Below are 17,964 nucleotides of genomic sequence, written 5' to 3'. Positions count from 1 at the left end.
ACGGACTCCCTATTGAATTTTATAAAAAATTATGGAGATGTTTTGGCTCCAAAACTGACAGTAGAATATATAAGAGGGTTATTAGAAGGGGCTCTTCCAGACTCCAGAGACATGCTCATATAGTTCTAAGGGTCCTTTCACACTGGGGCGGTTTGCAGGCGCTATTGCGCTAATAATAGCGCCTGCAAACCGACCCGAAAGTGCCGCTGCTTTCATTCCAGTGTGAAAGCCCCGAGGGTTTTCACACTGGAGCGATGCGCTGGCAGGACGGTAAAAGTCCTGCTAGCAGCATCTTCGGAACGGTGAAGGAGCGGAGTGTATACCTCTCCTGCCCATTGAAATCAATGGGACGGCGCGGCTATACCGCCGCCAAAGCGCCTCTGCAGAGGCGCTTTGCAGTGGTTTTTTAACCATTTCTTGGCCGCTATCGGGTGGTAAAACCGTCCCGCTAGCGGCCGCATACCGACGGTAAAGCGCCGCTTACAGTAGCGTCGCTTTACCGCTGCCGCCCGCCCTAGTGTTAAAGGGCTTCTAGTCATAAGGAAGCGAAAGACCCAAAATTATGTGCTTCTTATAGGCCAATAGCCCTATTAAACACTGATTTGAAAATATTGACAAAACTACTCCCTTAAAGAATACAACCTCCGTTAACAACCATTATTGACATGGACCTAATGGGATTTATGCCCCCAAAAAAACGACAGACATTAATCTACGCAGACTTTACACTAGTCTACACACTCAACATAAAAATGAAGGACCCAGAACGGTGGCCTCTCTGGATATAGAAAAGGCCTTTGATACTGTCAAATGGCCTTTTCTATGGGGAATACTTAAGGATGGGATTCCCACTAGTATTTATTTCTTGGCTACAAACGATGTATCGTAATCCCATGTCAGAGATTAAGCTGGGAGGAAGGTTATCTGCTCCCTTTCAGTAATATAGAGGAACGCGGCAAGGCTGCCCTCTCTCCGACTTTTTGCTATAGCAATTGAGCCAGTGGCAGAGGTATGTTCCTCGAAGCTTCCCCAAATATTCGGGGACTTCAAATTGGGGGTCTAGAAGAGAGGGTAGCCCTATATGCTGATGATATGCTGCTGTTTTTAAATGATGCTGGTCCATCATTACATGGAGCTTTGCATTTGAAGAATACATGTTCAGTAGTTACAGGGTATAAGGTAAATTGGGGTAAATCCCCGTTGTTCGCCATTGAACAGGGAGCACAGGCTACGGCCTCCTGGAATATGCCACTACAATGGGTGACGGAATTGAAATATCTGGGGATTGTTTTTTTTACGACAGTCCTGTGATATATATATAGATAGATAGAGATATATAGATAGAGATATATAGATAGAGATATATAGATAGAGATATATAGATAGAGATATATAGATAGAGATATATAGATAGAGATATAGAGATAGAGATATAGAGATGTATAGATATAGATGTATAGATATAGATGTATAGATATATATATATATATATATATATATATATATATATATATATATATATATATATATATATATATATTTATTTATTTATTTATTTATTTATTTATTTATATTATATAATATATAAATTTTTTTTTTTTTTTTTTTTTTTTTTTGCAGCCTAACCTAACTCCAATAGTTCAGGAAGTTAAGAACAAACTAAAAGCATGAGAGACTTAACCCTTGTCGCTATTGGCTTGAATTAATTTAATAAAGATGAAGATTCTGCCAAAATTTTTATACTTCTTTTGAAATTCACCACAGTGGTTTCCAAAATCCTTTTTTACACAATTGCATAGAATTTTTTTTCTTCATTTTTATGGAGAAATCGGTCATCCTAGATTTAAATTGACCAGAATTATGCATCCCTTGACGCAGGGGAGATTGGCCTTTCCAGACTTCCATAAATATTTGACACAGCTGGTAACTGCAGCGGGTTGGTTGAATCCAGATAAATACAATCCTCTAATGCTAGAGGCTGCAATAGTTCACTCGATTGAAGCACTGCAAGTATTATTGTTTTGAGGTCTGAAATCCCCATATGACTTGGCTCCTTCCATGGTAACAACTATAAAGGCATGGAGATCTGGATTGGTCATGTTTCTAACAAAAATTATAACTGATGAGGTCAGCCTGGCGTCATGAATTTGTTGATTTCTCTTTATTTTAATAGGATTTTATTTGTAATTCATTTATCATGTTAGGGAGACGTTGTCGCTTTGCCCATGTATCCCAAAGTGATGGCGTCTTTGCAAGGCCCTGAACCGTTTATTATTCCCTCACCTCTCCTTAAGCTGCAGCCGGCTAAACTACTTGGCGCTTCTGGGTATGTGACCTGCTCCTCTTTTCCAGTACTCAGCCAATCGTTAGGCCTGTGCTCTGTCACATGCCGAGGGAGAGACATTTCTACTCCCCCTTGTTGCCGATACTGCTGATTTGAGTGCCCATAGAGTAAGGAATGGTGAGGGAGCGCAGGCAAGATGAGTATAAGGGGCCCCCCTGTGTAGTGACACGGTTACTTGTCCTGAATGGGCAAGGTGACAGTCTCTTCAAAGGTATTTAGTCAGAAAATAACCCTAATCCAGGGGTCCGCAAGCCATCAATCACGGTCGACCGAGGGAAGCCAACAGGTGGATTGTGACCACAGCTCTGCCTCCGCGGTTCTCGTTCACTGCAGAGTGGAGAGCTGGAGCCAGCATAGGGCTGAATGGAGGGTGGGGGCAGGAGCTGTCCAGTGATTGGTTGCTAGGCGGTCCTAGCAACCAATCGCCAGCTTATGAAATGTTAACTCTGGGCAGCTCCTGCTCAAACCTTCCACCCAGCACTGTACCATCTCCTGATCCCTGCTTTGCTGTACACACAGTGGCAAGTGGGCAGTGCTACCTAGACAGCGCTGTGTATATGTGGGGGGCGGAGACACTGTTGGAGGGGGGAGAGGGGACACCATAGTGGTGGTGGGGGGTAAGGTGCTGGCAACACTTTGGGGGATGGGGAGGCAGAGGACAACACATTGGGGGGGGGGGTTGGTGATCTGAAGGAGGGTCAGAGGACACTGCAGGGGGGGGGTTGATGTGAAGGGGGCAGAAGACACTGCGTGGGGAGGGGATACAGAACACTACATCTATTTCTTTTTATTGGGAGCTTGATAGTTTGTGTTTTTAAGGGTGCCGCCTAGTGCCTCACACCCTCCGGATCTTTGCTTACCTCCATGTTGTCCAAGTAGATCTCAACCTCCGAAAGGTTGCCTATCCCTGCTCTTTATAGTCCTTGTTGATTTCAGATGACCTCATCTCATATGTATTTTTATTTATTTATTTTGTTGATGCTACAACTCTGGTTAAATGTAGAGCTCTGACAACTCTTTCTTCTGTTCCTAGGTGTTCGTCTGTACTTTTCCACTGGTCCATTCAGACAACAAGCAACACGTCCAAGCACGTTGGCATTGGTGCATATCCGCCTACCTCCTGGATTCTCCGCCTCCTCCAATGTAGAAAAACCTACAAAAGTCCACAAAGCTCTGTATAACAATGGTGAGCTTTTCATCAGGGACGTGTGTGTGTTTTGGTTTTTTTTTTTTTTTATTTTTTTTTTTTTATCAGTACAGTCCAAGATATTCATCTGTCCAGTAAATTTAAGTCATCTCCTGAAAATATTTTGAGAATATTTTGCTGCAGTTGGTGTATGATGTCATCAACAATCTTATTTTATGTACGTCCACTCGTTTTACTTTAAAAAGTATAAAGCTATTTACAATATCAGTTGTATTTTTTTCTATTGTTTTAGGTCTGATTTAAATAGTAATTCCACCACACATTGTTTGGATACTGGAGGGTTAAACCCCTCTGTTCTCTCATTAATGGGTCTGCATACCTACATTTTAATATTTCACACACACACACCTTTTTTTGTTTTTATGTTTGTTTTATTTATTCATTGTACTTTATGGCTAATGCAGTGAGGAGCTAGAACAGATTTGGCAGAAGAGTTAGGGCAGGGTGATCTCCTGTTGAAGTGTCCACAATCTATATATACCATATATATAAATTATGTATGTATGTGTATATATATAATCTATATCATCTATAACTGAAATATAACAGTTTTTTGTTTTTTTGTTTTTTTTCTTTAAGTAGTGCGTGTACAAAATTACATTAACATTCTGTTTCTGCCAGGTGTTTTACTAATGGCCGCATCTGAAAATGAGGATCATGATATTCTTTGGTGCATCAACCATGACTCCTTCCCATTTCAGAGGCCAATGATGGAGATACAGGTGAGCACTTTCAATTTTATTATTAAAACAGAACCCTTTTTTTTTATAATATTGATCTGGCTGACTGGTTCTGTTCTTCACTCCCTCTTGGCTGTGACTTTACCAGAATAAGATTGAATGACTGGTCCATGTCCCTTTTTAATAGGATCTTCCACTGATGCTGATTGCTCCACTCTTATGAAATGCGTGGAAGAAATGGCTGTAGCCTAAAATTTCAGTTGTGCCAGTTTACTGTAGGCTACTGTCGCATGGGTCTCATGTCAATACACCTGTATAGGACACTTTGAATTTAAAGCTGGACTGCAGAATTTGTGTCTAAGAAACATCTGGTCCACGTGGCCTTTAAGGGACATTTCTTTGAATCTGCTCTTATTACATTTTCACCTCCAAACTTCCTCTGTCTCTGCAGATCTCCATCAAACCCTATCAGGTTTTCTAGATAGATCGCCTTGAGGTGATTCAGTTCGCATTTGCAGCGCTTTATAAACTTTTTTCATTCATTCATTCAGATCAAGGTATCATTGCCCTAGTTCTGTAGTATAACTGTTTTAAGGAGTCCCTACACCTGGTAGTGTTCCAGGATCTGTGTTGCAGGTGGGGGGTGCCAGATGTAGACCTTCTGGTTTCCAAGTTCAACAACAAACTGAACAGGTTTGTTTTCAAGTACAAGGATCCTCTTGAGGAAAAAGTGCCTTTCCTCCCCTGAAACTTCTTCATTGTCTGGTTCATGTGATCCAGATAGAGGGCATTCTAGTGGTCATCCTTGCTCTGTATTGGCCAGATCCAGTACCTTCTGCCCATATTTTTATATTTATTGCCATGTATTTGCTAAACCATATTGTTCGTCTAGTCATTTTGATTGTCACATGACCACTGTGTTTTTTTTTGTTTTTTTTTTGTTTTGTTTTTTATACAGGTAACTGTTCATGTGGATGGCCATTCCTGGGCTCTTTCTTCCATTGATGAAGGCCAGGTGGAAAAGATCATGACTCCATTAAACAAGGACATAATTCCCGTTACTGACTCTCCTGTTATAATTCGCCAGCACATGGTCCCACCAAAGAAGTTTGTTCTGCTCTCCGCAAAGGTTTGTCTGACATTTTGACCCCACTCAGTCTACTAAAAGTATAGCTAAAGGCAAAACTTTTTTATTTTAGTTTTGGATAGAGTGCAGAGGGGTTGTTCTTTGAAAAGTAAGAGAACTGAAGTCTTCCTATGGGGATGCTAGTTCTGATGAGAATCAGGGATTGTCTCACTTTGGAGGGATTTCCTATAACTTCCTGTTTTGGCTATCAGACAAAAAGTGAAGGGATATCTCCCCAATGGGATACAGATGGCAAAAACAAAAACCCAACAGAGGCCATAACCTTCCCATATTCTATCCAAAATAAAAATAAAAAGTTTTGCCTTTAGTTTTATTTGAAATATCTTTCTTAATTCTACGTCACAGTACACAGAGGACTTGAAATTCACGACTACTTGGCTTATGCTGTCCCCATCAGGTAAATGGACACTGGCCACAAAAAAAATTCCCACCCAGGTATAACCCCTCCTAGCTCAGCTAAGTCTGTTTTTAGCTAGTTTTCCTAGATGATTGATGTGCTTTCTCTCTCAAGATTTCCTTGTGTGTGTGCCTAGTTTCTGGATTTCCTGCCCTTTTCTTCACGCCCCTGATGGTATAGAGGAGGGTATAATTCATATCAATCAGTATGACCTGATAGCCAAGGATTGTACTTGGACCCCTCATGCAAAAGCGGGGACAGCCTGTAGTGTTCCCATTCAGCGCTGGATCCTGGGGGCAGCCATCTCCGGGTACAACTTATTTGGTCATCGGAGGAAAATTTGCAATATGATGAAGAAGACAAAACTGTTGAAGATCTGCAATCCTTTTGTGGACAAGTCCTCCTAGGGGGAATTTAAGCATCCAGGTCTCAGACACAGAAGACCACGGTGGGCTTCCTTGCGGATGTGGTCTGCACTAACCTGAAGTTACCGCTGCTGGATTCCTCCTCTCCCAAAGAGAAAGGCAAAGGTGATGGCTCAGAAACAAGTAACACCTTCTGTATCGGAGAAGTGTTCCTTTCAGGAGCAAACGCCCTTCGGCTCTAAACAAAAGCCTCTCTTCCCCCTCTCATAAGGAGAACTGGACCCTTAAGTCCTCTGGTTTCAGGAGCCAATCCTCTTCCGAGAGAAATGGATCTCCCTCACTCATGGTCGCCTGGACTCGGGATGTCACAGACTAGGTTTTTAAGGTGGGGTCCAGAGGCTACAAGCTGGAGTTTTGCTGTTTTCACCCTCCATGATTTATGCGCTCAAGAGCATCCAGAGCCACAAAAGAAAGCAGTTTTCTTTACAGCTCTGAAAAAACTGCTTTTCCAAGAGGTTATTGCACCTGTGTCTGAAGAGGACAGTTTATTTTCAAACCTGTTCACAGTTCCCAAATGAATCGGAGACGTCTGACCTATTCTGAACCTCAAAGGTCTCAAGTTCCTGAAGGTACAAAAATTCAGGATGGAGCATACCGTCTCAGTGATTGCTTTGCTTCATCGGGAGACTTCCTGGTGTCAGTGGATATCGTTTCCCTGCCATCTCCAACGCTTTCTGCGATTCACAGATGAGGAGTGTTATCAGTTTGTAACAAAGCCTTTGGGCTTATCCACGACCCCACAGAGTGTTTACCAAAGTAACCGCTCCAGTTCTGGGGCTGTTGAGAGCCTCATTGTAGGTTACCCGGAGGACCTGTTTCTCAAAGAGCAATTGGCTCAAAAGCTGACATAAAATGTCCAGCAGATGGTGGAGGTCCTGGAAAGATTCAGTTGAAAGCAGAACCTCTAACACCTTGGCTCCAACGCAACATCTGAAGTACTTAGAGGTTCTTCATCCTTTAAACAAAAATTTTAATGTCCAGCAGCTTCAAATACTGTAGTTGTGACTTTTTAAAAAAACACACACTTACCTGTCCCAGGATCCAGTGATTTCCTCACCCGACCGGGCTCGTTACTGGTCTTCAGGTCCAGGCACCGGCTTATCTGTGGACAGCCGACTGTAACTACTTGCGGCTTCACAGCCAGCTACATGAATGGTCTGTTTCCTGGGACCCATGGCATGTCCCTAGAGGCTGTGGGGAATGGAGGCCGAACTTCTCAGATTGACACGGTGACCCGAGTGGAAGTGGGATCGAGCTCCCCCCCCCAAAAAAAGACCTTCTAAATATGGAAAAGAGGAGGAAAAGAGCAACTTCCCCTCTGGATGAAGTTCTGCTTTAAACTTAGTTCTTCACATGGCACAGGCGAAGGTACTGCTTCCATGGGAGAAATGCCTATGATTTCGATCCCAGGTGGATTCCCTGTCGTCGTTGGAGCGTTGCTTTATTCAGGTCTGCATGAATGTGCTGGGGAAATGCGGTCATTAGAGGAGTGAAAATTGCCCGTCAACATCCTGAAACTTTGGCCAGTACAGCTGGCTCTCCTGCACTGTTCTGTCTACCTTTTGGGGTGGGAAAGAAAAGCCGAGGCAGCACTCCTACCTCCCCACTCTCCTGTAAAGGAATTATCTTGCACCCGTGCCCGGCTCTCAGCCTCCACAAGCCTCAACAGATACAAACAGGTAGGTAGATGTTTTGAGAAATGGGTGACTCCGCAGAAAATGGCAATCTTTATTATCTTCTATAAAAGGGGTGTGCAAACCAACATACAAAAGTGCTAACGCTTGTCAGCCGACAAGGGCCTTATTCATAGCTAAAATAAAAAGCGTACACATTCACATCCTCTTTTATACTCTTCTTTACCTCCACTCTCAAATCCTTCCTCGAGGGCAGTGGTAAAAAAAAATGGAACCCTTCAAGGTCAACAGGATAATATGGCTGAAACGCTTTGGCACTTTTTTATGCAGATTTGTACACCCCTTTATAGAACATAATAAAGATTGCTGTTTCCTGCAGAGTCACTGAGTTTCCAACTCCATTTACCTGTTTGTATTTGTCTACCTTTTTGGGGTCTCTCCATCAGGATGCAGTCGGACAATGTCACTGTGGCATACATAAACCAACAAGGAGGGACAAGAAGTTGCGTTGCTCAAGCTGAAGCAGACCTGATCGCAGAACTTCATGTTGCGGCCCTGTCTGTTGTGCACATTCCCAGTGTGCAAAATTGAACAGCAGACTTTCTGCAGCTAAATCCAGGAGAATGCAGAAATTTTGTCTGCATTGGGGGGGGGGGGGGGGACGCCAGATGTGGATATCTTGGCGTCACAGATTAGTATCCCAAAGAAGGGATCCTCAGGCATTTGCAGTAGACTTTCTTGGCAGTTTCCCTGTTATATGCCTTCACTCCATTACAGGAAAAAGTTGGAGAGCATTTTGGTGATTCTAATCACACTTGCTTGGCCAGGAAGAACGTTTTATGCAGACTTCAAAAATCACTTGGCAGAGAAGCTTTGGCCTCTGCTGGATCTGCCAGATTTGCTGTGCCAGGGTCTTATTTTCTGTCCTGCTTTACTGTTGCAGGCTTTGATGGCAGCGTTGTTTCAGAGACCTGCATCTCATTTCTTTGTAAAAAAAACTTTTTGTATAGGGTGTTGCATGGTTTGTTCCACCTGTGCAACTCTCCCTGAGCTATTCAGCATCAAGCTTCTGTTCAAGCTGGCAAAACTGCTGCCTGGTCGTCTTTTCACAAATTTACAAAGTTCTTTCTAGGTAGATGTTCATGCTTCTGCAGATGCTATTCTTAGGTTGAAAGGTCTTGCAGGCAGCTTTGTAATGAGGTTTTAGCCTATTCTGTTTCTGGGATTTGGGCATGTTGGCCTTATTTATTTGTTGCCTACCCCTCACGTTTAGTTCTGTGAGACATCTCATGTAGTCATCATATAAAGTCCTCTGATGTATGATTTTAAGCAATTAGGATCTTTGGTTTTACTTTTAAAATCAGTTTCTTGGTGTACGTCACATGACACAGAAATCCCACTCCTCATTGCTTGCTAAAAAACTGAGGCTTAGGTGAGCTGGAAGGAGTTTTTCCTGGGTGGTGAACCCCGTCTTTTTTTTTTTTTTTTTTTTTTTTTTATTCGCCAGTGATCATGCACCTAAAAAGTCATTAATATGAAGTCCTCTGGTTCCTGTAAAAAGGATTTTTCAGGTAAACCAAAAATCCTAGTTTTATCCTTTTATTGGTAACTTGCTCTTTATGGATTACAGGGGAGTCACATCTTTCACAAGCTTAGACCTGTGGATCAGCTGCGACACCTTCTTGTTGCCAATACTGGAGGAGATGGAGAAGAAATTGAGCGGTTCTTCAAATTGCATCAGGTACATTTTTTTAGGAAACATTTTGTATCTGTAGATACCAAAATAAAGGAAACAAAGCATTTTCTTCATGTATTATGTTTGACAGAAAAAAAAGTGAAATGGTTTTCGATTTCATATTTCCCCCTTGCAACTAGCAGATAGTGAGCACATGTTACCATGGGTTTTAGATGATTTACTGTTTTTCCTGTGAAATAAACAGAAGGATCTTAAGTTACACATAGTTGATTGATTCAGAGAAGGGAAACCTACACGTCCCATTTGGATCTTGAGCCTGCAAGGAGCCGTCGGCAACTTCAGAGTTAAAGTTAATCTTTGTTAGGAAGCCTAGAATTGCAGACCGTAGCATAAAAACATCCTGTACTAAATGTTTTGTTTGTAAAAAGAGGATTGATATCACAAATATAATGCATATCAATATCAAAAAATGAACCAAAACCAATAAGGATTGCTAAAAGGAAATAAAAACAGTGATTACCCTTAAAGCGGTTGTAAAGTTAGGATAATAAATAACTGTCATCCCCTCTGCTTTATCAAGATCTAAATTACTGTGTGTCCATTTTTATATAATTCTAATCCTAAATACCTTCTCTTACAGCACCGATGTGAGATCATGTGACATACCTCTGCCCTCCTTTCTTGATATAAGGAATGCAATGGGAGGGGCTGAGATAACACTCTCTAATGTCTCCCGGCCAGCAGTGGAAGGTCACATGACATCACATCGGTGCTGTGAGAGAAGGTATTAGAACTGTAAAAAAAAAAAAAAAACACACACACACAGCTCTTTATATCTTGATAAAGATGGCAGTTATTTATAAATGGTCATTTTCAAGCAACCGGGAAGAGCAGCAGGAGGGGAGGGGCAAGGAGGAGATCGGCTCTCACACACAGGCTTTGGAATTGACTGGCAGGGAGGGAGAGACTTGGAGCAGACAGCGAGATGATGGTGGCACGTAAACTAACCACATTACCGTGGTCAGCACACACAGAGGAGTGCAGGCAGGATAAACCAGGTATTTTACATCATACAATGGGACAAATTACACAACACACTTTTTAAAGGAACAGTATCCTCCCATTTTTTTTTATTTGGGTTACAAACGCTTTAAGCTATATACTCTGAGGCTTAGCAGGTATTTTTTTAAAAAATAAACGCTTTAGCAACTATACTTGCTTATCTTACTACTTATTTGTCTCCATTTCCTTTAACACAGTTAAAGCCCTGGGGGCACATCACTATGCCAGCCTGGTTTTTGCACTGCCTCTGGATGACCCAATGCTAACATTTTTTTACAAAGCAGCTGCACTATCCAGTTGGAATTGACCTTTAACCACTTCAGCCCTGGAAGGTTTTACCCCCTCAATGACCTGTCCATTTTTTGCGATATGGCAATGTTACTTTAACTGACATTTGCGCGACGTGCAATGATGTTTCCAAACAAAAATTTTTTTTTTTTTTTTATAAATAAAGCTTTCTTTTGGTGGTATTGGATCACCTCTGCGGTTTTTATTTTTTACGCTATAAATGAAAAAGGACCAACCATTTTGAAAAAAGCACTATATTTTTTACTTTCGGTTATAAAACATACCCAGTAAAAGAAAAAAAAATCAAATCTCTTCATCAATTTAGGCCAATATGTATTCTGCTACATATTTTTGGTAAAAAAAAAATCCAAATGTTTGATTGGTTTGCGCAAATGTTATAGCGTCTACAAACTAGGATATTTTTATGGAATTTTTATTATTTATTTTTTCATTTATTTTTTTTACTCGTAATGGCGATCAGCGACTTATAGCGGGACTGCGGCGGACAAATTTGATGCTGACACTTTTGACACTCTTTGAGAACCAGTGACACTATACAGTGATCAATGCTAAAAAATATGCTATGCACTGTCACTGTACTAATGGCACTGGCAGGGAAGGGGTGAACATTAGAGGCAATCAAGGGGTTAAATGTGTCCCTAAGGGGGTGCTTTCTAACTGTGGAGAATGTGCTTTAACTGTAAGAAGACAGAGAGAAGATCTGTCTTATCCTGTCACAGAATGGCGATCTGCCTTGTTTACATAGGCAGACCGCTGTTCTGTCTGCCTCGGGAATGATCAGCGGGTCCCAATAGACCTCTGGTCCGTAGGACCCGCTGATTGGCTCCCGCTGTGTCCAGTCACAGCGGGAGCGGGTCGCCAACGGTGCGCTTGCACGCCCCAGACCCTGAAGAAAAAGTCACATACGGGTATGTGATTTCGTGCGATTTGCATTATTTGTACATGTGGCGTTTCTTAAGCAGTAAAACTGAAGCGAAGGTCAAATATCGACTTTAGGTCCAGCACGTCAAGCTTGCTTTGGAATTGGCTAATGGAAAAAGCTTGCACCTGTATGTAGGAGCCACAGTCAAAATAAATGATAGTTGATGGGTTGCAATGTGCAGGGAGTGGGTGTCAAACCACTGGAGACCCAGGCCGCTATGCTGTGTTAGAGTAGCAGTCTGACTTTCCAAATGCTGCAAGATAAAAAAAAAAACTTAAGCCACAACATATTGTATTACTGTGTATGTACAGTAGTAAATATAGAGGGTTCACTTGAAGCATATCTAAAGCCTTTTTTTTTTTTTTCTTTCATAGAGCAGGATAAAAACGCTTGTCGGGTCCCCAGTGGAAGATTTATCTTCTAATTCTGTTCAACTTGCTATTTAAACTTTTGGATTTTTGCTTGCATCCAATTTGATGACAGTGGTAACCTGGACAGATAGAAAATCAATCTCCCTGTTGGTGACACAGACAGCAATAAAAACCTGGCAGAGGCTCTACCTCTTATTTACAGTAATCTAACGAGAACAGGTTTCATGTGTGGTGAGTTGTCTTTGACCACAGCTGGTTTGATTTTTGTACCTTCTGTTTTTAAGGAGGATCAGGCCTGTGCAACATGTTTAATACTGGCATGCTCCTCATCTGCATCTGATCGAGAAGTGTCCACCTGGGCTACACGGGCATTCTTCAGGTATATTTATTATGGTATATGTTTTTCTTTCTCATCCATTGAGGGACACAGGAGGTCTATCATCTTTGGGTTATACTGCTGCATACAGCATGCCTATGTTTTTTTCTACTAGTGTCCTAGGACGATGGACATATTTTTAACTCTCCTAGACAGTGTAACGCTGCTCCAAGGTACTCTTGCCACCATTGACTCTCACACTTCTTTTATTCAGATGCAGGCTCAATTCGCTCCACTGGAATCATGTAGAATTAACAGTCTGGACAGCCGCACTCCAAAAATCTTCACTTTTTTTGCACATATTGTAGAAAAGCACCTGACAACAACTGTAAAGACCCTTGGTGACTGAACAAAGTCAACGCATTTCACGCTGGCTCAGTGCTTAATCATGACTCTAGCATGAAACGCGTTGACTTTGTTCAGTCCCCAAGGGTCTGTACAGCTGTTATAAGGTGCTTTTTACTATATGTTTAGTAAAGGTGAAGACTTTTGGAGTGCGGATGTCCAGATTTTTTTTATACTACATTTTTAAATCTGTTGCTAGAACTATCCTATTGCTTGCCAGCACTTCTCTCCTTTTGTCTTCAGTTGACTCTTCTCTACACCTCTACAATTTAGGCTATCCAGTGCAGACATCCTTGACCTGGCCTTTAGAGTTCTGTGACTGGAAGTTGCAAGGCTAGCCTGTAAGGCCCCTTTCACACTTGTGCAACCTGGAAGTCGTGCAATTTCCGCTGCGACTTTGACGCGATTTGCAGCAATGAAGTAAAGGATAACCACCATTCAGCCGTGAAAAGAGTACTCCCTCAGCCTCACAGGTACTGGCTCTGCACGATGCATAGAAAATCTGGATGGCCGCACTTCCGTGAAAAAAAGCACCTTTATTGTAGAAAAAAATTTACAGGTCACATCAAGGTGGATACATAGGACAATTCCAAGCTAACGCGTTTCACATCATCAGATGCTTACTCGTAGCTACGGAAAAGATTATTTCAACTAAAGCATATATAGAAGGGTAGGTAATAAAAGTGCATATGTAGCACCTGGTGATTAAACTCTGAACCGAGCAATGAAAAACCACACCTCCAAATGCTCATAAGTTGAATTAACCAAATAATGTCCAGACACAACAATTAAAAAGCATCAAAAAGTCAGAAAATCTTGTCTATGTAGAAAATAGAAATGCTAAATTAAAATTAAACCCATTATACAGATGTATAGAATGAGTCTGGACAAATGCAAAAGAGCAGCACATTACTTAAAATGAGTGTTCAACCTACAATACATATAGTATAAGATATTATTGTAACATTTGTAAACTAAATATCTAAATCGTGAAGAGATAAGACCCATTATAAGTGTAAACAAATATGTGAAAAATGTATCCATTATGCAGAACAACATTTAGTATCACATGTGCTGAGTAAAGATTCTTTGCGAGTCACATTGACACTCCAGAAAAAAAAAACCCATTTGAGCATACTGATAGATGCCCCGTATTAAGTATTACAATGGCAACTAGTCACAAATAAACTGTGATAACAGGACTTTCCTATTAATGTTCTATCACAAAGTGTTAAAACTCGGGTATACTGGAATGTGAATGTAGACAACAAACTCGAACGTATGACTGAAATCTGTCAAAATTGTAAGGCAAAAAACATGTGTACATTAACTCCGGAGGAATACCACATGCCAAAAAGGAATATTTAACCAGTCAAATAGACCGCAATCTTATCGATATTAGAAATTCATAAAACAAAAAGATGCGGTATAAGGGATTAAGGCATATTAATATTGTAGTATTTCAACTCAAGAAATCCGGTATCTGTCTACATAGAACGTGGCTCCTAGGAGTAAAGAGTAGTATTTTATGTATTCTAATATATGGTTGCTGCATTAAACGAGTGGGGAGTCTCACTTCACGTGCCGCAACCACTCGCTGCTAGAAATCCAAAGACCAACATCAAAAAGATTCTGATCAATGCCATTTCATGAAGCATTAATGAAATGCATCATAAATGATACCATAATAGGAGAGCACAGCTCTAAAATTAGCAAACAAGACTGGGTTTCTATTTAAAAGGTCCAAAAGCTGAAGTCTTTGTTGGAGACCAAAATATATATAGCTACAATTCCCAGATCGCAGACTAGGCAATACTAAAATAAAGAAAAAAAGGGGGAAAGGTGATCTCACTTCAAAGCATGCAGCACTGACACGCTCACTAGCAAGGTTTAATACGAGCCAATGGATAGAACGTGTCATTAATGCATAGTGTAAAACCTAATAACTGGAGCAGTGACATGACCATAAATAAACTCAAAATTATGCAAAAGATTTGAGCGTGTGCTATTATAGGTATACATATACACAAGAAGACAAGACAAGTTCAGGAATGGAAGACAAAAACAAGAACAAAAACTAGTTATGGATGTAGAGTGGACGGCACTGAAAGGCAAGATGTCTCACTCTATGTGCCATAAACTTCTGCTAGCTGACAGCATTTAATTGGACCCAGTGTCGTGTTATATGAAACCATCAAGACATGATCATAACATAAAAAAAAAAAAAAAAGAGAGAGAAGATGATGTCATTTCATCAAAGTAATAACCCACAACGGAAGGTTGGTAGTCTCACTTCATGTGTCACAACACTCTACTCTCCTACAACCGTAACATGAAAAGAGGGAGAAGAGTAATCCAATTCCGTAAAAGCATAAACCACAACGGAAACCTAGTAGTCTCGCTCCATGTGCTGCAAACCTCTACTGCCAGGTAAAAACTAATTGAGCCCAGTATCGTGTCAAATGAAATTACAATAGAGAAAACCATGTTGTAGAGAAGAGAACATTAATCCCATTTTGCCGGAGCATAAACCACAGTACATATGACAACTTGAGCTGAGCACTGTCATCAACGTAAAAGCAACCCTCTACTCTCCTGCAGTCATGATGTAGAAGGGGGGGGGGGGAGAATTATACCATTCCGTCAAAGCATAAACTACAACGGAAGACCGGTAGTCTCGCTCCATGTGCTGCAACACTCTACTGCCAAGTAAAAATAAATTAAGCCTAATATCCTGTGGAATCACAATAAAAAAAATCATGATGTGAAGAGCATTAATACCAGTTTGCCATGGCATGAACCACAATACATGTGACAGCTGAGCGGAGCACTGTCATCAGCGTAAAAGTGTGTGTCTCATATAGCAACATATTCAATATAACTAAGTTAATTAGACCTGTGGGCTGAACTAATAGAAATGTGATACATCCCATTCATGGTTTAACCCAGATGGCTGACGAGTATCTAAAAAGAAAATCCATTTCACCTCCTGCCTGCACAAAATCTTAAACTTATCGCCTCCTCTAGAAGGTATTTTAATTTTCTCCAAACCCTGAATAACAAGACTTGTGGTGTCTTTCTGGTGGTGGACGTTCCAGTGTTGTGCCACGTTGGTTGGATGATTTTTAGTAATATCATAGAGGTGGTCATAGAGCTGTGTGTAGTCCTGCCGACATATTGTATATGACATTCCAAACAGGTGATGACATATACAATATATCATGTATTGCAGTTTATAAATGAGCGTATCTTATGTGTGTAACCCGTAGAGGCAGATGTCACAGTGTTGCCTTTATGGATAAACGGGCAGTAGGCACACCCCTGTCTCCCACATCTAAAAGTGCCCTGAAATGACAGCCAGGTGTTAGAAGATTCTGTACTAGAAAATAGGCTAGGTGATAGGAGGCTACCTAAGGAAGGGGGTCTTCTGGAAACCGTACGGATTCCCTTTTGGAGAATCTGGGAGTATATGGGGTCATGTTGTAAAATTGGAAGATACTTGTTAACTATCTTCTTGATTTTGGCAAACTCTTCACTATATGGGGTGGAGAACGTAGGGATATTGGATTTGATCTGTCTATCGGGAGGCTTATCCATAAGGAGTTTATGTCTAGATGTTTGGTTAGCAATTTTAAAACCTTGGTCGATGATCGAGTTTGGATAGCCTCTAGACTTGAATCTATCCGCCATAAGTATGGATTCCTGGTAGAAATCAGTTTTATTGCTACATATCCTTTTTAATCTCAAGAATTGGCCTATCGGAATGCTGTTAATAGTGTGGCTGGGATGGCCCGAATCCGCCCGCAGCAACACATTTCCAGCACTAGGCTTTCTAACAGATTTCAGTCATACGTTCGAGTTTGTTGTCTACATTCACATTCCAGTATACCCCTGAGTTTTAACACTTTGTGATAGAACATTAATAGGAAAATCCTGTTATCCGTTTATTTGTGACTAGTTGCCATTGTAATACTTAATACGGGGCATCTATCAGTATGCTCAAATGGGGGGGGGGGGGGGTTCTGGAGTGTCAATGTGACTCTCAAAGAATCTTTACTCAGCACGTGATACTAAATGTTGTTCTGCATAATGGATACATCTTTCACATATTTGTTTACACTTATAATGGGTCTTATCTCTTCACGATTTAGATATTTAGTTTACAAATGTTACAATAATATCTTATACTATATGTATTGTAGATTGAACACTCATTTTAAGTAATGTGCTGCTCTTTTGCGTTTGTCCAGACTCTTTCTATACATCTGTATAATGGGTTTTTTAATTTTAATTTAGCTTTTCTCATTTCTATTTTCTACATAGACAAGATTTTCTGACTTTTTGATGCTTGTTAATTGTTGTGTCTGGACATTATTTGGTTAATTCAACTTATGAGCATTTGGAGGTGTGTTTTTTTTCATTGCTCGGTTCAGAGTTTAATCACCAGGTGCTACATATGCACTTTTATTACCTACCCTTCTATATATGTTTTAGTTGAAATAATCTTTTCCTTAGCTATGAGTAAGCATCTGATGATGTGAAACGCGTTAACTTGGAATTGTCCTATGCATCCACCTTGATGTGACCTGTAAATTTTTTTTCTACAATAAAGGTGCTTTTTTTTCACGGAAGTGCGGCCATCCAGATTTTCTAATTTTGTTTTCTATGCGATTTGCAGCAATGCCTGTGCAATCTTTTTTTTGTTTACAAACTTTTTTATTTGGTACAAAGAAATAGTACAAAAAGCTTATTGACATATGCCATAAAATGTACAATCAAAGTAATTTCTACAAAAAGGAATAACAATATATATTAAGCGGTTCTTGAATGGAGTATAAATTTATATATAAATATAGCAATTCCTATTATACATTAAACTCTATATTCATATAATACTCTGCAGTGAACTTCAGTATTTAGTAGAATTATTCAGGGTTAAAGAAGAGATTAGCATGGTTAAACCATGGGTCCCATTTCTTTGTGTAGAATTGGTTAGAGTTTTGTTGCGTGTGGAATATTTTTTCCATTAAATTATTATTGTTAATTCTG

The 17,964-nt window shown here is 40.6% G+C and overlaps 1 protein-coding gene across 1 annotated transcript in view; it reads left to right on the top strand.

The window, feature by feature from the left end:
- NUP155 (nucleoporin 155) overlaps positions 1–17,964 on the top strand; it is a 91,904-nt gene that overhangs the window by 25,357 nt on the left and 48,583 nt on the right. The window contains exons 11-15 of the mRNA XM_073621435.1: positions 3,378–3,530; positions 4,173–4,273; positions 5,190–5,360; positions 9,465–9,575; positions 12,479–12,573. Coding sequence (XP_073477536.1) covers positions 3,378–3,530; positions 4,173–4,273; positions 5,190–5,360; positions 9,465–9,575; positions 12,479–12,573 — 631 coding nt within the window. The remainder of the gene's footprint in view (positions 1–3,377; positions 3,531–4,172; positions 4,274–5,189; positions 5,361–9,464; positions 9,576–12,478; positions 12,574–17,964) is intronic.

This window comes from Aquarana catesbeiana, linkage group LG01 (genome assembly GCF_042186555.1).
Source record: "Aquarana catesbeiana isolate 2022-GZ linkage group LG01, ASM4218655v1, whole genome shotgun sequence".
Taxonomy (NCBI): Eukaryota; Metazoa; Chordata; class Amphibia; order Anura; family Ranidae; genus Aquarana; species Aquarana catesbeiana.
This window is presented reverse-complemented; position numbering and strand designations above follow the sequence as displayed.